The 21335-nt window shown below is 45.6% G+C and overlaps 2 protein-coding genes across 2 annotated transcripts in view; one reads left to right on the plus strand and one right to left on the minus strand.

The window, feature by feature from the left end:
• The window catches only part of LOC142213227 (inositol-trisphosphate 3-kinase A-like), an 83933-nt gene that overhangs the window by 54516 nt on the left and 8082 nt on the right, over positions 1–21335 (plus strand). The window lies entirely within an intron of this gene.
• Positions 14–21335, minus strand: part of ATG2A (autophagy related 2A) — a 57063-nt gene continuing 35741 nt past the window's right edge. Inside the window, exons 26-42 of the mRNA XM_075281484.1 lie at positions 21160–21230; positions 20219–20295; positions 17234–17404; positions 9265–9388; positions 8607–8824; positions 8280–8509; positions 8041–8176; positions 7298–7507; positions 6405–6506; positions 6231–6315; positions 6014–6143; positions 3848–3920; positions 3397–3479; positions 2227–2348; positions 1508–1662; positions 1261–1413; positions 14–1109 (exon numbers count right to left, since the gene is read on the minus strand). Of these exons, the coding sequence (XP_075137585.1) occupies positions 873–1109; positions 1261–1413; positions 1508–1662; positions 2227–2348; positions 3397–3479; positions 3848–3920; positions 6014–6143; positions 6231–6315; positions 6405–6506; positions 7298–7507; positions 8041–8176; positions 8280–8509; positions 8607–8824; positions 9265–9388; positions 17234–17404; positions 20219–20295; positions 21160–21230 (2377 nt within the window). The 3' untranslated portion in view covers positions 14–872. The remainder of the gene's footprint in view (positions 1110–1260; positions 1414–1507; positions 1663–2226; positions 2349–3396; positions 3480–3847; positions 3921–6013; positions 6144–6230; positions 6316–6404; positions 6507–7297; positions 7508–8040; positions 8177–8279; positions 8510–8606; positions 8825–9264; positions 9389–17233; positions 17405–20218; positions 20296–21159; positions 21231–21335) is intronic.

A 21335-nucleotide genomic window follows, 5' to 3' on the forward strand; every position in this document is an offset into this window, starting at 1 on the left:
AATAAAAGTATATCCACAGAGCAGCCGTCCTATGGTATAGCGCAATAACACCCTGACAATGACTTTACTTTGTGTACAGGTCACTATTTTTTTACATTTTATTTATATATTTATATATTATTTATACTTATTTGGCCTCACATTCAGAAGAAAGCATCGAGGGAAGAGAGAGATGTAAAAAGCGACATTCGGGGGATGATGGAGGCCGCAGAGTCTGTGTGTGACAGGACAGTCCTGCATTGTGCACAATTTAGCTCCAGTTAAATGGGTCAGTAAAATCAAATATGGAGAACGCAAGCGTCTTCGATTGAAAGGTTAATGCACAGCTTAGGTCCAGAGAAGGGGTCTACGTTTCAAGGCCGCCATTGCAAATAAAAGTACTGTAAAGGGGATGCAACCCTAAATTAAACTAGCCCCCTATTTTATAGGTAAGGGGACAAGGTGTCAGCGGTGGGATCACCATTCAGTTCTATGGGGTTACTGTGTATGGCCAAGCTCCAGAGAGATAAACGGAGGAGGGGTAGTGTGCATGCACGACTATTGCTCCACTAGGACCCTGTTCTTGTGGGGATAAGTTTAATTCGTGGTGCGCCCCTTTAAAGTATTTTACCTATTAAAGTCACTACATGAATTGTAGACGATAGCGGAGGAGGGTTCATAGATACAGGAACAAGAAGGTCGCAGAAAATGAAACAAAAATATCCAACCGAAGGCTTATGGGCAATAATCAAGTACTGTAGGGAGTGGCGGCCATTGTCCAAGTGTGGTCATGCAGTGACGTTAACAGCTTGAGACGCAGACCCAGCAAACTCCAGACGTCTTCACATATTGCAGCTTTCCTTTGGCACTTCAAGGGCAGAGAGGCTTTCACGTCAGTCCTGCCCCTCGTCTGCCTTCCACTTTAGAGAGTCCTCTTTGTGGGCATCGGGTCTGATCTGATTTCTCATCCCTCCTAAGAGATTAGAGGTTGCCTCGGTGGCCACTATGAATGGCTTCACTACAGTGGGTGGAATTTGTCGCAAGACCCCGCCAACAGCGCCAGTCAGGCCTTTTTGTTCATGGCCACGTGACGCCACTTCACGTATGGTCTGAGCTGTGTCGATCACACCCTATGAAGTTGGAGAAAGCAATGTTACAGTATTTCCTTATCACAATATGTAAGGCCCCATTCACACGGGGCAAGAGGGGGCGGATTTTGGCGCGGAATCCACGTCCTAATCCGCCCCCTCACAATGGTGGTCGATGAGCAGGTGCACTTACCTCTCGTACAGTATCGTAGGCCTTTGCCACCCCCTCTCGCAGATCTGCAGGCTGTTGCCCTCTCCTCAGTCTACGTGGCTGTCTGACGTCGAGCGCGCAACGAGAAACGGGTGGTGTCGGTGAAAGAATGTCATATACGGTCTCCGCTGTGGCCTAAAATTAGATAGACAAGTAATATGTAGTGTAGGTCACATAGCAGTCATTCTATCCCTATAACCTAACAATTCTCTCTCCGATGCTTCTATACCTGGATGGCTTGTACTAGCCGGTTACTGAGCTCAAGGGCCGCAGAAGCTGTGGAGGTGCCAAACGACGCTGCCCCCCTCTGCAAGCCACGGATAATGCGACCGTCCTTCCTGTATTGTTCAATGGGCAGCCAGAAAAGGTCACGCACTCCGTGAACTAAAACAGCAAAGAGACAGTAACAGACATCACATGTAAAAATGGCAGCGCCACGACTATGTATCCATGATATGTATATTGTGATAAGTAGGGCAATGTTTTGTCCAAATTTGCAACCACGTTTTTTCTTTTACTGTTCCAGTAAATCTAAAAAGAAAAATGAGCAATTTGCTAGCATTTTGACAAACCAGGGGAAAAAAAATCCTATGTGCCCCCCCCCCCCCCCCCTCTCGTCCCCTATGGCTTGGTATTGCACATAAAAGGTTAGCAGGAAAATGGCGGCACTGCGGGATCAATGTGCGCCAACACTAAGATTCTTGGAGGTAGTGATGGAACGAAGGCTCTGTTCACATCTTTTGTGTTCATGTGTCACATTATACAAGTCTCCATCTGACTCCCAGTGTGACTCTCTGCAGTTTATGCTTTATTGCGGTATAACAGCCTGGTGTATGCCAAACTAATACCACCAGTTCGGGCCCGATGCATCATGACGTTTACCGTTGCATATTCTAGTAAGGAGATGTGAACACTGTCCAGGAGTTTCCTATACGTTCCAATACTTACAGAGCTGTACGACTGAATGCATGGGGCCTACTCCTCCCAGAATCCCCGGCAGCTGATTCTTGCGGATGTCTGTCAGCCACTCATTGAGAGCATAAGAGAAAACCTTGTCTGCCCCAAGCAACCTGCGGGTAAGAGTAGACAGACCGGATCAATGTCTTTCATGTCATTACAAGCAGGGTATTCCTATCTCAGCTCGGCTTGCTTGTCTGGTTTCAGACGTGAATAGACAGAGTCGTGTATATGCGGCCTCAGCGGCTGCGTGCCTGGGGGTCAGGGAACCTCCATTGTAGGGACATGCCATAAATGTCTGAGATGGAAACACTCCTTTAATTTTAGCAATCTGAATGTGGAAAAACCTTGACAGAAGTAAATGTGAACTACTCCCAATAGACTTCTAGTGTATATCGTGAAAACCCTGCAATGTCACGGGCAAGGTCCCGAGCTGGCGTCATAATGTGTATGTCCCAGCCTGAACTGCTGCAGTAGAACCACAGGAAAGAAAACATTTCCTCTACGTCTCCTTGAGATCTAAAAAGATGATCAGATAGGTGGGTTTCCCCCAGTACAAGGGCAGATCTATAAACAGCCTGTTTATACTCCCAGTTACTTCTCTTTGGTGTAAGGCTTCTACTTCCTTCTTTAATATACAGTAATAAACATCCTTATCGGTCTCGGTATACGCCATCATTCACGACAGACAGCACAGGGAGTCCCTAATATTCTGTACTATGGGAACACAAGTCCTCTGTATGTCATGGTATGGTGCTGTATTATGGAGAGTTCCCACAGAATCTACAATATAACATGATGGAACATGGCTTCATTCACACACACCTCTGTATGAAGCAGGAGGCACAATATGGCCTTGTATGATGGCACAGATAAGGCCACAGCTGTCAGTGTTTCAGCAGCTTCTTATTTAGGACACATCTGTAACATGCGCCATTCTGCAACTTTGTTACAACACCCAGCAAAGACATGCCAGCAAATTTACATAGGACGTGAGACTTATAGGTAGGGCACTACTATGGAGGGCAACCTAGCACACTTAGATTTGACTTCATGACTCCTATAGGGCAGTTTGTAGGGGTAACATTTGCCGACACCTCTCTTTTAGGCGTCTGACCATGTGCTTCTACCTTCTGAAGACAACCTGCATGGTGCACTTACCCATGTCTGCAGTACAGTCTCTTTAGTTTCAATTCGGAGCAGTTTAGCTGGGCCAGTCCTATTAATATTCCAGCAAATGTACCCTACAATAAAAGAATGGAGAGATCACAGAATCCTATGTATTACGCCTGATGGTCAGTAGGTTCCCTCTCCATATTACTCCGCAATTTCAATGAGACATCTCAGTATATGCGCATGCGTGCACACACACAAACACACACACACACAATCACGTTCAACAATCCCCAATATAGAACCCTGTAAACCAGCAACATCAGATGTCGCGCCTTCAGTGCACTTTGCACTCTTTAAGAACCTGTAGAGATCTAGTTGAATGCGTGCGTAGTACAGAAGGTATCCCACCACCGTAACCACAACGTGTATACAGGGAAATCCCCACTATGTCACACACAAAGCAGAGAAACCAGTCTCTAGCTCCGGCAGCACTTACCACCTGCTCTGTGGTCACGTGCTTGCCCTGGTAATCCAGCCAGATCGGCACCTCTGATGTGAAGCGAAATTCTCTGCGGAAAACAGAAACAGACGTGATGTTCGAGAGGTGCTCAGAGGGTTGTCTGTGGGGCAGTGGAATCGTTAGGCCAAACCGCCACGCACATCAACCCTGACCGCTTCATAAATAGTGTCAGAGTCTCTGTCTGAAAATGGCGGATGCTAAAGTCCTGCACGCACAACTTTATCGTCCACTGATTCCGTTTGAACACAACAGACACCGTTATAGTCAATGGGGTTCATATGTATCAGCTATTTTAGTGGTCTCCCTGTCCGTTGTTCTGGTCCAGTAAGTCTCCTCTAAATCAAATGAAACTAAATATGCAACAAAGTATACGTCTAAGTAATTATACAAAAAATTCATTTTTAATAATTATTTTATTTTGACTCTGGAGTTGCGGTCGGTGCTTTTTTTTCCCCAACTCCACCCAGAACGGACCCCGACTCAGTCTCTTACTCCCTGGTTGTCCCAGGTTAAGGCTTTTCTGTTAGGTCCCCTGGTGACTGGGTTGGGGTCCCGATGGCAGGGCAAACCAACCCTGACTGCTGTAGTATTTGCACTGTATGGGACTGTTCTTAGTTGGCCATCGATTTATTTATAGAGCGACCATATTTGCTTCTGCACTCCTCTGGGGACCGGACAAGCTCTATACCATCACTTATACGTCAAGGTACACCTTAACCGAAACACTGAGGCACACACTAATAGACCCCATTTTTGTTTCTAAGAATGGCTTCAGTAAGTATTTATTTTTCTTGATTTTCTTCAAGCAGTCAGGCCTTTCTTAGCTCTTTCTTGGGTGTCGTTTTCGGTGCACAGAAGACAATTTCCCACTTCCGCTTCCCCAACCTTCACAAAAATAGAAAGGGAAACTGAAACTGCTCCTTCTTGTCCACCGTTTACTCTATTAGGGCTCGTTCACACATGGTTTTTAAACTGTAAGGCTCTGTACACACAGTGTTCAAGCCATATGGTGACGGTGGTCACATAATGGGGTGGATTCAATAAGACTGGCATTTAGTATACCAGTCTTCATCGGCCATGACATAGGGAAACGCACAATTATTATAAGGAGCCACTTTTAATAACTCTGCATTTTGGGTCCTCCCTACACATGAAGCGTAAAGCTTCCTGGTGCAAATAATGTTACATTTTCTGGGACCTTCTCCACTCACTTAGTGCACAGACGAACAGAAGAAACGTAAAAAATTTTGGCAGACTTATGGCCAAGGACAAAAATTGTGACTTTTATCATTCACTCCACTCCAGAAACTGGCGTGAACTGTACGATACAATGCATTGTTGGGTGAATAGCGCCCTACGAATATATTCTCCTGGCTTTACACACCAAGTGTAGGGCTCAGGTCCAGTGTACAAGGGCCTAGGGTTGGACATATGTTAGACCGCTATCGGCCGAATGCTTGTTCAGCTCGTGACTCCCCCTACCAGGTTTTTTTCTTGGCCCCGATGTGTTCTGAATGGGGAGAGGGGAGTGAGTATGACACTGCCAGACAACTCTGGGGGGCAAAATATCTTCCCAAGCACAAAAGGATCAGGCATGAAGAAATCCAACTGCTCAATCCTTCTCTCCTCTGACCGAACAACATCTGGCTGCTCACAATTGTTGAAAAACGCCCTGACAACCGAATCTAAACACTATTGAGTCCTGCCTTTCTGCACACAGATTTTTGAGAGACTGAGAAGAATACAGTCAGGTAAAGGGGTCTCCAGACTGCTGGATGGTGAAAGAGACCTCACATTCACCCCATGGCATATACTAAAAATTTTACTATATTCACACACACTACAGATTCTCACTAGGGTCACATTAGCGCTGGCTCTATGTCACTGGGGTCCGTTGGAGGACCTGAACGAGAGAGAGGTGGACCGCTAAAACAGCATGGTGGACCCGACAGACTACAATGGGGTCCGCCTGGTGAAACAGAGACCAGCGGAGAAAAAAGTCCCCCGTGCAGGACTCTTTTCTCATACGATTTTACGATATGAGTCTCGGATCAGATGTGAACTCATCCTATAGAAAATGAACCCAAAACCATACAAAGTGTACAGTAAACTGCCTATAGCCAATATATCCTGGCACCCCACCTGAAGTATATAGGCTGGTCGGACGCTGAGCTAAGAGATGACGTGTCTTCCTCATTTGAATCCAAGGAATTCTCCAGTCCCACTTCACCATCTGAGGCACTTTGTTTGCGGAGGCTTTCCATACGAGAAGCTGGGCATGGGAGAGATCTTAGTAAGAAGAGAACACAACTTTATCCTTTTTTTCATCTGTACGAGAAGCTGTGATAAGAGCACGTACCGTCTGATCCCAGCTCCATCGCAACCACAGGCTGGATACCTGAGGCCAAACTGGTGAAGAAGTCCTTCAAGAAGAAGAGTGCGTCCTGGAAATATACATAAGGGCGCACATTAAGAATGGTTGGGAGACTGAAGACCCGCTATCTACAACAGTAGGAGCAAATCTCATACCAACCTGATCAATGTTTAGGCGGAGTGGCATTAAGGACATTCGAAGGCAGCACTCGGGGCCCCCTAAACCGGCCTCAGGATGCACATGGAGGGCTTTTATAGTGAGCTGAAGGACAAACGTCAGAAAATGTCACAGCTTTCAATCTTGTTCTTAACTGGGACACCATAGAAAGATCACACACAACTGGGTAGATTTAGGACATGGGACTGAACATGAATGGTCATAGGCCTATGGACAATGAATAAGGTCGTAGTATAGAAGTGACTGCTATGCTTTCCCATCTTAAAGGAGTTGTGCTGTTATGGACACATCCTCTTTCCAGGACAGGGAGCCTGGAGCGTCAGGTCCCCCTATGTCACTGCTAGGACTGTATTCTCCTGCAACCCCATAAAAGTAAATGGAAGTGCACCAGCGGCCCATTTGCAAGGAGCATTTAGGGTCCCCAGTGATCGGACACTTATCCCCTGTGCTGTGAATACGTGTCCATACCAGCACAACCCCTTTACCACAGACATCATGGCTGTTAATTCTTCCATTCTACTAGCTCACATGCCAGTTTCCAATGTGCTCTATAGCTAGTAACAACTACCGCTCCGTATTACAGGGCAGTACAGCAGAAGTTGCTACAATTATGTTTTCTTCTCTGACTATAATAGTTCTATATTTGCAGCTTCACCAATAGCTGTAAAGCACTGAGTGATGTCAGAGAGTGGGCGCCATTTTGTCATCTTCTGCGGCGGTAGTTGTGGTCACCGGGACATATAAAGAACAGAAGACTGGTGATGTCCACTGACTCTTATAGTCCATTTTTGTATGGAGTTTCATCTCAATAATCCTCCCACCAACCTTGCACAGCCATTACATTGGTGAGGCTTTCACAATCTCCCTTGTCTTACCATATTTGAGTGAGCCCTCCTCGGCATCTTTTCACTGGTGTACAAGTACAAAAACTTGTTGATATGAGAAGACGTCAGACGGTCCCGAATCTCCAGTTCTTGGACTATAAACACTTGCCGAGCGAGAGGAACCTCTGGGACGTCATCTCCCGGGAGCTTTTCTGCCCCAGACTCAGAAGGTGCTGGATAGGACTCATGCTGGAAGCTGACCTGTAGAATAACATGTATACATCACACAGTAACCATGGCCGACTAGAAAGGCTAAAAACTAGAAGTCTGATTTTGGCCTGTTTACATGGATCCAAAACTGCCATGAAATCTGTCCCTTTAGCACAGCCATTTTGCATTTTAGTTGTCTGAAGAGATCCAAAGAAATGTTTTAAAGGGGTTTTCTGGGCTTAGCAATTGATGATCTATCCTTAGGATAGAAGATTTGCGAAGGTCCAACACCTTGGCCCCCCCTCTTTCAAATACTATGGCCTCTCTTTACAATAATCCAAGCACAGCGCTGTGGATTTTATAGTGGCTGTGCTTGGTATGGCAGCTCAGTCCCATTGAAGTGAATGATCAGGCCAATAAATGTGACATCACATGGCCTGTGAAGCGAAAGCAGGGAGAGGCTTCTTCTTCAAACAGCTGATCTGCCGGGGTCCCGGGAGTCACACTCCTGCTGATCTTCTATTGATGACCTATCCTTATTAATAAAACCACTTTATGAAATGCTGTGACCAACAAAAACTAACTTTGGTCAACTGGATCTCCATTAAGATGTCATGGATCCTGCCATTCCCTCCTTGTGTTCTCCAAGTGTTTTGAGGACGGTTTGTCACAGAGGATCGGGATGGAGAACCGCGGGCACTTGGCATACTGGCTCTTGTCCTGAAAAACACAGCAAAAGGTATAACACAAAAGACGATGACTGTTACAGCATCTGGTTACACAACCTACGCTGAAGCCCTGTGTACAAAGCCATTGTCCTCACCTTGGTGATTGTGCCCTTGCCGAGTTTGGCCGGCTACTGCCAAAATCTTTCCCACCATATAAGTGCCATACAACAGAGATCTCCCTTAGGACTATGCGCGTCTCTGGTACAGGGAACTTAGCTGGAGGCTTCAGCAAGTCGGTGCTGCCAAGTGGTCGAGAAAAGTGGCCATCTTTTACAAAAATGGGGCTATCCACTAGTTTTCTCACAACAGGTTCTCCATCTTTTGGCTGGTGGAAATAGAAGAGAAAAATAGCGGTGGAAATAGAAGACGCAAAAATAGAGGAATTCCAAATATTTCAACGTAAACTGTGGTTCCCTACTCACGGGCACACCGATCCCAGGGGCATCAAGAATACAGAAGTCATCGGTGTCTGTCAGCTCGCTGTCGCCGCTGGTATCTGAGCCTCCGAGACTTTCCTGTGATAGGTGGGAATCAGGAGGTGGAGGCGAGGGCTGGACTGTCCCAATTTTACTCACAGAGGGAACTTCTTCAGGAAAAAGGTAAACTGACACGGGAGAATTCTGACGAAGAAATGGATCTCCTGTAGAGAAAGAATAGTGCTGATGTGATGTATGTTGGTACCCAACGCTGGATGGAAGATAATTTTTACTTAGGATAGGTCACCAATAGTATATTGGTGGGGGGGGTCGGTCTCGAGGACCCACAGTGATTAAAGGGGCAGCATTGCTCTGACCAGCTTCATATATACTGTGTGGCGGCGGCTGTGGCTTTATACTGCCCCTCTGATCTGTTAAACTAAATTGGATCGAGCTGCAGTACCATTTGCAGCCACTGCACAATGTATGGAGCTGTGCTTTCTTCCAGAGAGTCACCCCTTTAAATAGGCCAGCATGCCAGGAGTCAGACCATCACCTCTCCAATACTATTGGTTTAGCTGAAGGAAAAGTCATTGAAGTCCAGAAAAATCCCTTGCGGAATAAAGTAAGGCGCCATCTTTGTACACTACTCCACCATTCACACCTGTTTCTGAGTGATCTTTGCTGCTCCTTCCTGTGTCTATAAGGGCATCCGTCAGGTCTCCCTGGTTAATTTGAGCAGTCTCCGCAGGAAAACATGGAGGTAGTGAAGATGGACCCTCCGGAGGCTGAAAGAAAAGAATGAACATTAGTAATAAAGATTGTTTGATTTTGTATTGTGGCGGTTTTATACATATTTATTACGAGACTGTTATTCCCAATCTGTTCTCCTGTATACACCATTAAGGCAAAATGAGGGGTGGTTGTCTGGAGACCACCGAGGTTGTCCAAAATGAACCACACCTTCAAAGAGTTAATCGCACCCACCATGAACAAAAAAAATAGGATTAACACCTTGAAGACGTCGCCTAGCTCGGTACTGAAAGGGGTCAACAAATTACCATGAATCCAGGAGCCCCTACCGAATATAAAGTAGTATCCTAGAGTTGTGCTATAACTATATAAGGCTGACCATTGGGACCTCTAAGGGCTAGTTCATACGGGGATACGCGGGAAGCCGCGTCAGAATAGGACCAAAATGCGCCTGCCGCGATTGTCGCGGCTTCCAACAGTTGCAGCTTCCCGCTCCGGAGTAGGCCCGAATGAATAGGCCCAGTCCAGAGGGTGCTGCCGCGAGGCGGCGCTGCGGCTGAATTATTATTATTTTTTAATTTAAATGATTTTATTGAGGGACCGTATGGATTTCTTCAGGCGGATCCCGTCTGAAGAAAGGGCAGCTCGCTTCTTTTTTAACACGAGCGGGAACATGTTGCTCAAGGAAAAAAATAAGCTAGCGGTCTACATAGACCTCTAGTGTGAGGCCAAAATTTCCTCCCTCTTTCCCCACGTGTGAACGATCCCTAAAAATCCCAAGAGGCATGTACCGATCACTGGTCTTTCCCCTAGACCACAGATTGGTTAGAGCCGATCCCTAGCATTCCCTATCTCAGGCTGCACTCAGGGGCATAACTTGAGGGGATGCAGAGGTTGCAATCACACTGGGGCCCAGGAGCATTAGGGGGCCCATAAGCACTGGCATCAGTATTGAGATTGAAGCTTCCATCCGGCCCATAAGCCAAGGAGACCCACAGATTCCCCTAACCCCACTAAGGTGGATTAAACTCCTTATCCCCCGTTACTATCAAGAATCCTCTGTAGGGATGAGGTCGGGGCCCCGGACAAAAGACTGCACCGGGATCCACAAGACTTTAGTTATGCCACTGGCTACACTATAAATCCAATTTTTCTAAAAATGATTGAAAACAGAGAACGATAACTTTGAAGTAGCAAATAAAACAGACCAAGCTTAGTACTACCCATTGGGAACCCCACAGATCACAACAATGGAGTCTGGAGACCCCCAATTGAATGGAGCCTTGGTCGGTCCATTCACGGTCTACGGGACTGACGCTCAACCACAGCTACAATCAAAGGGGCGGTTTCAGGACCCCCATTCTCACGACTGATGGGGGTGCTAGTGATAAAATCCCCAGTTACTCCTGATCCAGTGGATACCGCGGATACATTCCTATTTTTCTAAAAAAACGTAGACAGGAGAGGACATGAAATATTACGCTGAATGGACAGATTGCTGGACACTGAGGTTGCTCAGCTCAGACGGGCGGCGGAGGAATCGCTACCCTGCAAAATGGTTAATATAACAAATTCCTCTGAAAAAGGGAGGAACCGAGAAGGAGGAATGTGAAAATAAATACAGAATTCCTTTTACTTTTAGAGAATGGCTTCCTTACACATCTGGTGCGGCGTATAATGGATCCAGTACATCCTAAGTACAGCGCTATACCAGGTGCCATATATAACAAAAACAAGCCCGACGCACGACCCAAGACCAACAAAACCTAAGCGTGGTCTCTAAAATATATATTTATATAGGCGCAAATGCTAATAAAACGGGACTGCACTACAGACTATTACTAGGACTAGGAAGGAGGTCAGCCGGCTTTCAACACACAATTGTGAGAAACCAAATCCAAGTTTTGCAACTTTTTTAGGCCTAAATTCTGGAGTGTAGGGTTTGATAAATTCCCTCCCCCTATACACAAGGATATAATACTGGCTGGCCTTATGGCCACCTAGAAACACACTAAGGGCACAGACAATGATGGCAGAGGTTATACACAGGGACATGCAGCTTCCTCCGCCCCGGACCTTATTTTAGCGCTCATTTTATTGATTTCTATTTGCATATCCATGTAAAGCAGATGAATTTGTCATTTATCTATTTTAGGCTCTATCATTTGTGTCTCGTGATAATGGCCATATATATTAGATGAATGCAGAGCATGTGGCCCCAACAGCAAATATTGATGATCTATCGTAAGGATAGGTCACTAATATCAGATCTGTAGGGGTGCAACACCCAGCAACCCAATGATCAGTTGTCCTCATCAGCAGATACACAGAGAATGGAGCAGGAAGTAGACAGCACTGTTCTCCATGTAGTGGCTGAACAAAGCCATTGCAACTCAGGCTTAATTCAGATGACCTGCAGTACCTGGTCTGGCCACTACACAAAGAACAGCGCTGTCTGCTTCCTGCTCTGTTCTCTGCTTCAGAGTTAAAGGTGTTATCCACCTTTCTATTATTGATTGCCTATTCTTAGGATCAGTTATTACATTTTAGATCTGTGGGGATCTAACAGCCAGGACCCTCACAGATCAGCTATTCTAGGATAGTGTTACTCCTGGAAAGTTTACATGACAGGAGCTGGGCTGCTCGCTTTCTGTACAGTGTATAATGGCGGGTCTAGGTACTGTAAGGATGTTACATTACCTAAACCTGCCTCTATATATGGAACGGTGAGTGAGGGGCGTAGCCGTAGCGAAACGGCTACTCTGCGGGTGTCACAGCTATCACACCCCCGCTCATCTAAAAGTAATAGCCAATCACAGGCTGCGGTAGATCAATCTGGTCATTGGTGGGCATTTCATGTGTGTTGAGAAGGGACCAAGATTTAGAGACCAGCGGGGACCAGAATGGCAGGGGGATCAGTTAGGGGATTTGTTTTAATCCCCTTTTATACTAACTGGACAACCCCTTTAAGGAATGCAGGTTTATTTGCAATGTTATGTAAAGTCAAAGGCATCACATCATCGCTTCAAAGAGGAGAACTATCATATGAGAAAAACAATGCCATTATCCCAACGTGTGGAACCTAAACATCCTGGTAGTAGGAGTCGCACCGAGCCCCGTGACCTCGTAGAGAAGATTTTGGATAATTTAGGTTTTTTTCAGTTTAACAACTAAAGACGAAACCTCAGGAGAACATGAACTCACCACTGACCGCCTTCCTTGGCTGTGCTATCTAACAGTCCCATGTATAATGGTAAGAATGCGGCGTTGGCTACTGCTAGAGGTCACGCTCCTTCTGTCAATCTAGGTGACGGGAGGACACGATCGCTGCTACTCATCTGTCTCCAGATTTACCAGAGGTACAGACAGGAAAAACAACATTTGGCAAAGTGGAAGAATTTTAAATGGAGCCAGGTGTTTGAGATTTTATTAGCATGACATCAGTGGTAGCCGCTAATCACTCCCAATAGAGATTGTCTTCCGATGACATCAGCAGCAGCAGCTAGTAACCATTCCCTCCGGCTTTCATCCATCACCACTTGGAATGACTCCTCGTTGAATCAGCCTACACATCAACTTATGGAAAGTACGCCTGTCTCAAAGGGGGCCGGGGTTTGGTATACGGCACCTTGTTATGAACACACAAGATAAGGACATGTAAAACCCTACAAATGAATGGGATAATCTCACCCCCACAGCTTCTGTATGTTCCTGAAACGGTCATGTAGGAATCCTGCAGAGAACCTAGGGCAGACCTGAGCAATGTGCGGCCCGCGGGCCACATCCGGCCCTCTGACTGCTTCTATCCGGCCCTCATAGCTAGTGGAAGTTTGTTCAAGGACCTGTGATGATGTCATCACAGCCTATCACCAGGATAGGCTATGACTCATTAGTGGGCGGAGCCACACGGGACTGTGTGCTTTCTGCAAGCTGCCAGCAATGGAGGCTGCTGGATGATAAAGAGAGAAGAGACAGCATGTGTGAGCAAGAGGGGGGACTAGGGGCAGATGTAGGGGGGCAGTTAAACTGAATGCACATGGAGGGGTGACATTAAACTGGGGCAGCTGGAGGAGGATATTAAACCATGGGGGGTAGCTGGAGGAGGACATGTCTGTCTCTAGTTGCCCCCAGTTTAATGTCCCCCTCCAGCTGCCCCAGTTTAATATCACCTCTAGTTTCTGCTGGTTTATACTGGGTCACCAGGAGAGGGACTTAATACTGTGGGACATTTGGAGGAAAACGTTATAATGTGTGTGTGTGTGTGTGGGGGGGGGGGGGTATAATGTCAGGGTGACTGTAGGAGGACTTTACTTTGTAGGGCACATGGGACAAAAAAAATAAATGATTGAGAATGGGCGGAGTCAGTGGGGGAGTGGGTGGAGCTAAATTTGCCACAGCACGCATAGCCCTCTAAAACCGTTACAATTTCTCATGTGGCTCCATGGGAAAATTAATTGCCCACCCCTGACCTAGGGGTTAATAAAATGCTGTCGTGTTCCATTATCTGCTGGGGACTGGCTCATAGGGCGGGGCTTAATGATCTTTTGTTTTACTGGGGGGCGATGCCTCTCCCATTCACTTCTATGGGACAACACAGTACATTGCACTATGAATCAGACAGCATGTGATATAAACACAGCAGGAGTCATAGTGCTGTGGCTCCTCCAAACAGCTGATCAGCGGGGTTCCCCGATGCCCGATCCCCACTGATCTTTCATTGATGAACTATCTTGAGAATAGGTCAGGGGGTAAAAAGACACAAGGTACTTCATGAGAACACAAAGATCCTTTATATTATATGGGGCTGGGGTCTGAATAAAGTTAGGGGTCTGGCTTTGAGGTCTTATTAATTTAGGGGTCTGATCTGAGACCAGAAACAATTTATGTCTGGTGTCTGAATTAATTTAGGGAGTCTTACAAGGCCAGAGACGTATGGGGCGATTAGTGATGGTTAAACTGCTGTAATGGACGGTAGCAGTGGAGGGGATGGGACTTAATAGAAGTGTCATGTGGCCTTAGCCCTAAGGTCGACATTTCCTATGAGGGGATCTGTCAAGGGGCGGATTAAATTAAGAACCTGCTCTAAGGGAGAACCTGTAAGAATTTTCTCCGGAGAGTGAATTTAGGGTTTTGGTCTTGGGGTCTGAATTAATTTAGGGGTTTATATAGGTCAAGCCACCTCTAAAGCAGTTTTTGGGAAATAGTGTCATAGTGGTGAATGGCCACAAACTGAAAGATAAATAATTCACATCAGTCCCTAGCCTTAGTTGAACTTGCAATTTATTGTTCCTAGTTCACACTCACACACACACACACACAGACGTACAGCTAGGATAATTGATATGTTTTATAGAAAGCCTGTACGTGTGGGAGGAAACCGGAGTACCAGCTCCCGTGTGAGCGTAGGGAAAACACATCGACTATACAAGATGTACGGCATTGGCGAAATGTGACTGTATTGTTGGATCCCCACTGTTGAAGAGGCTATATCATGAAAATTATTTATCCTTTACCCATAGTATAGGGCCGTGATGGCGAACCAGAGGTGGCACTCAGCGCGCTCTCTTTGGGCACCCATCCGGGGAACAGATTATACTAAGTGGAGGCCACTGTGGAGCAGATTATACTGTGTGGGGGCCACTGTGCAGCAGATTATACTGTGTGGGGCCCACTATACAGCAGATTATACTGTGTGGGGGCCACTGTGGAGCAGATTATACTGCGTGGTGGCCACTGTGCAGCAGATTGTACTGTGTGGGGACCACTGTGCAGCAGATTATGCTGTGTGGGGGCCACTGTGGAGCAGATTATACTGTGTGGGGGCCACTGTGGAGCAGATTATGCTGTGTGGGGGCCACTGTGGAGCAGATTATACTGTGTGGGGGCCACAGTGGAGCAGATTATACTATGTGGGGCCCACTATACAGCAGATTATACTGTGTGGCGGCCACTGTGGAGCAGATTATACTGTGTGGGGCCCACTATACAGCATATTATACTGTGTGGGGGCCACTGTGGAGCAGATTATACTGTGTGGGGCCCACTATACAGCATATTATACTGTGTGGGGGCCACTGTGGAGCAGATTATACTGCGTGGGGGCCACTGTGCAGCAGATTGTACTGTGTGGGGACCACTATACAGCAGATTATACTATGCAGGGCCACTATGGAGCAGATTGTACTGTCTGGGGGTCACTGTGAAGCAGAAAGTTCTATAAAGCTCCATTTGTATGACCATATTTTGCAGGTCTGTAATTGTCCGCAATTGTGGATCCGCACATTATCAAGGTTAAATTGCCGGGTTGGGACTTTGTGATAAATTAGTGGGTTTTGGGTTGCAGCAAATAAAACCAGCATCAAGAAATGGCTGCAGCCTTAGATCCCAATGTGACGGATAATGCAGTTACTCCCCACTCCTCGTGAATATAAAATGGTCCTCGTCTTCAAAATGGCCTCAAACGTCAATGTGTTTACCGCGCTTAGATTAATGAAATTGCTTGAAAGGAAGTGTTTGGACTACCGTTGCCAGAAACCAGGAGGCCGAAGCCACAAAACATCATAGTACGGAATGTGGGAGTGACTATTCTCCGAATTTGGATGCCCGTCAAGACGCTGTTTATTGACCAAGGTCACATGAGGCCTTGTTATATGCCAAAATAAAAAGGGGAGAAAACGCGCAGACTGCAGGAGGTGCTAGACAACAATCAGGAATGTAACAGCAAAGATCCTACCGGACATCTTTAGTATTTATACAAGCAGCAAAACATTTACTTTACATAGCATGTGCTTACATCCTTCTGAGAGCGAGGTGTACCAAGAACCGGAACGTCGTATTCTACCTGATATCACTGCACAACGCACACGGGGTTCTTACCATCTCAGATATGATACCGTGTGATACCACAGAGCAGGTCAGATACACATAAAAGGCCACAGAAACTACTTTTTGGTATTTAATTGAACCTTTCACCACCCCACAAACTCCACCTCTTTGCTTCCTTCAATAGTCTGACTCTGGCACAGCTGGAAATATTTCTCTAGCCCCCACCGCTCCTGAGCAATCATGGCTGTTACTTTCAGCATAATTACGCTCTCTACTGTCAGGTGGGCGGTCCCTGCTTTGCTACTTCAGCCTAAGACCACCCACCTGACAGTAGATAATTACGCAGAAAATAACAGCAAGGACTGTTCGGGATTGCTGGGGTCTACAGAAAAAATTCCAACTGTGTCGGTATATATATATATATATATATATATATATATATATATATATATATATACACACTTTGCTGGAATAAATATAGCGCGGCCTCCAAATGGAAGGTGTTCAGAAAGTTCCTGATCATAGATATGGTTTCCACTGGCTCTAGTTTTAGGATTCCTTAAAAACAGAATTAAAGATAGTGCACTTTCCGGACTACTTCAATACTTCAGGATACTTCAATACTTACTGAGGCGTACTATGCAAATTGAACAAAGCGCGCTACGCTACAGCGTCCTGCCACGGCACTTCTACACACATACGTATTCTTTCAAGGAACCCTTGTTACCAGAAACGCGTTGTAATCTAGATATCTGTATCAAAACACACGGAGCTTCAGTTCCTCGTGTCCTCTCTGCGACTCTGTTATCTGCTCACGCTGTAGAGGTCCTGACACTGCCGCATTCTCTCAATGTAATCCACATATGTTCATTTGTGTTGTGCCCAATATCATCGAACATGCCAAGGTGTGAACCATGTAATACAACCTTACGTAGCACCTTTTGGTTTTTTTCCTAGTAACCTAATGATCACGGTTATACCCAGATGCAACATTAAAAAAAGAATTGTGTCATTTTCCACAGAAACGAGATACACAATATTTAGAAAGGCGATACCTGTAGTTTCTGTCCTGCAATCTCAGTGGGTGGCTCAGGTTTCGGAGGGCAGTGCAGATCTCCATTGTTCATCACATACTGGGTGAGGTTGGCAAGCATGGCACAGGAGTCTGCGCACGTGTGAATGTGGAGGACATTGTTAGAGCATCGCAGCTCGAAAAGAGGCTGAGCCTGGATGGAGAACAAAAACGAGGGGCTGGTCAGTATAAATAGTAGATCATACATAGGTATCAGAGAGATGACAAAATAAATCTAAAAAACAAAATAAAAAAAAATTAAATTTTATCAAGTCAAGAATGACTACCATAAAGAATGACTGTATTATCACGTTGAGGTATGTTCACATGCTGCTATAAAGACCAATAGGTATTTTACAACATGATCAGTTGCAGATCTCCGACACAGACACTCCGATTTCTGACACAGATCCATATAAAGATTAAAGGGGTTGTCCCATTACAAGGATTCTATCTATACTGCTAGTTTATGTGGCTTTAAGACTTTTCCTAAATGCATTGCTTTATCAAAACTGCTTTGTTTGGCCACTATCTTAATTTATTCACTTCATTGTTTACACTCCATTTCTATGACCCTTAGGATTATTTGCTCATTTGTCAAGTGATGTAGCTGCCTGCTCTCAAGGGGGAAGGGAGGGGCTGGGAGCAGCTCTGAGCTGTTTGTGTCTTTTAAGTAGCGGAGCTTCTCAGAGAGCTCCGGGATTTCTGAGCTCTTATCAGTCGGTTTAATTGAATTTGGATGATAAGGGCTGAGATAAGGAGTCCATTACCTCTGTATGTAATGCAAGCCGACTCAAATCCAGCTCTGCTACATCAGCTTCACACTGTGGTAATTCATTTACAACCAATCCCGTGCAAGTGAAACCCTGCCCACCAATGTGCCGAGAAAAGCAGGAAGTGAAGAGAGCACAACAGCCTGAAGGTTAGTGAACAAGCGTCATGGGAATACCCCTTTAACTAAACCACAGCATTTCTGTGCCAAATCTGCCACAGCAAGTTCAATGGGGCAGGTTAACGTCAACCGCTCCATACTGGATCGTGAGCGGTCAATCTAAGGCTATGTGCACACGACTGTGATAAAGCGGCATGGACAGCACATGGATGACATGCAGGTGCCACTTGTGCCTGCACAGACCCATTCACCCGGGCCATAACTGGACACTATAGGACCTGTCCTGCGTTTTGCCCTGACCTCACTGACACACAGTCACGTGCATAGAGCCTCATTCTCTAACAGTAGTGTACAATGTACAAACTACATCCAAAGAAAAGTACTCATCTCAAAGGGCTTGTCCAGAATTTAGGATTAAGATAAGCCATAAACATCTGATCGCTGGGAACCAACTCCTGCACAGATTGAGCTGTATGAGACCACTTCTGACACCTGTACTATACAAAATACGGGGCTAGAAGAAGGATCCTGGGGGTCCCGCTGTAGTGGCTGAGCGCCATTACAGTACTAATGCCCAGACACTACACAGTATACAGAGCCAATGAATCCAGTTCTGTGCTGTGGTATAGCGTGGGGGTCAGAAGTGGCTCAGCTGGCTATAAAATCCTACAATCTAGACAGCCTACTTTACTAGTATAATGGTATATTTTTGAAGGGTTTTCATATAAGAGACATTTGTCAATTGTCCAATCATGAGAATTGGGATCGCCTGTGTGATTGGAGTGTTAGTGTGCACCATTGCTCACAACTCCGTACTCGGCCAGTCCTGTGTACGTGAATAGAGAGGTGGTCACCTATGTGCACTGCTGCTCCCATCACACAGGGGAGCCACATTGGGATGCCCATTAATATTGGAAAGTGGATCACCCCTACAAATGTATGTCCATGGCAAGTGAATGAAAATATGCAAAGCCTACAATGCTAAGCGTTGGACAATGGCTAGTTTTATTTTTGACAAGTTTTTGGACCCTGTAACCAGTCACATGTGTGAGCCACATTGATACAGCGCATGCAATACTGACGGGTCACACCAGGCACACAGTGTGCTGTTTTTCTAAAGGTAATATATTATATAGATATGACAGTTCATTTATTTTCCAACATTTCCATTAAATTTCTGCTGTGGAATTTGAGTTCCAGTACATAGTACACGCACAGCATAGACATCTGTATACCACTCGTGTGAATATTACTATATGATTGATAATGTACACCATGCTGGAATATTGCCAAATTCAGCTTTGTATAACTGTAAATGTAAAATTTTCCACTTTTTATTATTAACCCCATATCCACATAGCAGAAGAAGATATTTAGTGGCCTTAAAGGGAATTTGTCATATTTTAGGATCAAAAATTACACTTAAAGGATATGCCATAAAAGCCTTACAGACATGGGCCTCACGTTTGGGACCTGTGCCTATGCCAAGTGCAGCCAATTTGATGCGGATGGAGGTCCCAGAGCCCCATTCAAGAGATAAAGGTGTGTCCTAGAGATGGGACCTGCACCTAGAAGGCATTTATACATGTCCTTTAAGTATAACTACAGGAGTTAACCAGGATTTATATACAGACAACCTATCCTTAGGATATTTCATCAGTGTAAGACTAGTTGGGGTCTGACACCCAGGACCCTCACCAATTAGCTAATATTGAGAGCTGATAGCACACATCTCTGTACATTGTGTGGTGGACATTTCTTGTAACTGCACATCTACTCCCATTCAAGTGAATGCACTGCACAGTGAATGGAGCTGCGCGCTTCCCATTCCTCCACTGTTCCTGATATCAGCTGATCGGCATGGTTGCCAGGTGTTGGACCCTTACCGATCTCATATTGATGACCTATCCTAAGAATAGGTCATCAGCATCGAAATGCTGGACAACCCCTTCCACAAAATTAAAATTAGATACAACACATTCCCTTTAAGGCCTCTCCTTCCTGTCTGTTGACCCTTCAGTCTGATAACCAGCTCTTGGCCCTCATGACCATAGATCACAATCACCAGATCAGTACCAGTTTGGACGAGGCGTTTCCTTTCCATGTAGTGATGACCAGTTCTAAGAGATCTACATCCAGGACACAGACGTAATCTGTACAAGAAGAATCAGACAATCAGAATGAAGAACTGGAACAGCAAACACTTGGTGAAGGGTTATAAGAAAAGATGCTATAGACATGCTACTCGGCATTTTTACTAACACAGGGTCTCCTTGAAGGCGTGACAATATACAATCTATCCAGAGACCTGCTAGTACCTTCATAGTATACAAGAACTTGCACCCCTCTTCCCCTGGATGAATGGAGTGGTATTTTGTCTATGGGACTGATGGGAATAGCACAATACACACCACTATCAGTCCCATAGAAGTGAATGGAGTAATGGTCATGCACTTGAACCTGTATTCCATTCGGACCCCATCTATCTTGTGGGCTACCATGTTAATATCCTTCCCTGTCTATGTAGTATCTATCATGTGTCACAATGTCTTTGGGTGTAACGTTCTGAATACATAGTATCAATATTCCCTCTGCATGTTACTAATCCATGGACACAGTTTGTAAAGCAGTAAAAGAGGAGGCTTAAGTTGGCCATTCAGTGGGCCGGATGGCTGTTGAGCTGACTACTATCTTACTCGATCTCTCCATACACATTGGCTGAAGCAGAGGGGAGTAAGAGGTCAGATAGCTCCGGCACCAGTTTATCTGCCTGAGAACAAAAGAATCAGACAACTGGAATCCAACTGCTGACCCTTATCTCATTGACAGGATGAGTCAGACCCCTGCTGGTAGGGAGGCAGGAGACCCCCATCAGATGATGCCCTGTCCGGCTTGTAACCATCTGATTTACAGTTCACTCTCCTCCTAATGCCATATAACAATGTCCCCACATCCCCCTGCTTGCTATATGCCATAGAGATATCATGTGGTAGTTCCTGGGGTAATACTTTCCATACCTTTCTTTAAATCTGTAACCTCTGCTTCACATTTATCTGACAGATACAGAGCGGAGTCATCCAAAATAAACCTATAAGAGATAAAGAAGTGAGAAAAGGACAGCAAGACTAAATGTCACCAACCAGTCAGGGTGACGCTAGGTTCACACTAGCGTTCGCGTCTCCGTTCTGTGGTT

This window comes from Leptodactylus fuscus, chromosome 7 (assembly GCF_031893055.1).
Source record: "Leptodactylus fuscus isolate aLepFus1 chromosome 7, aLepFus1.hap2, whole genome shotgun sequence".
Classification (NCBI taxonomy): Eukaryota; Metazoa; Chordata; class Amphibia; order Anura; family Leptodactylidae; genus Leptodactylus; species Leptodactylus fuscus.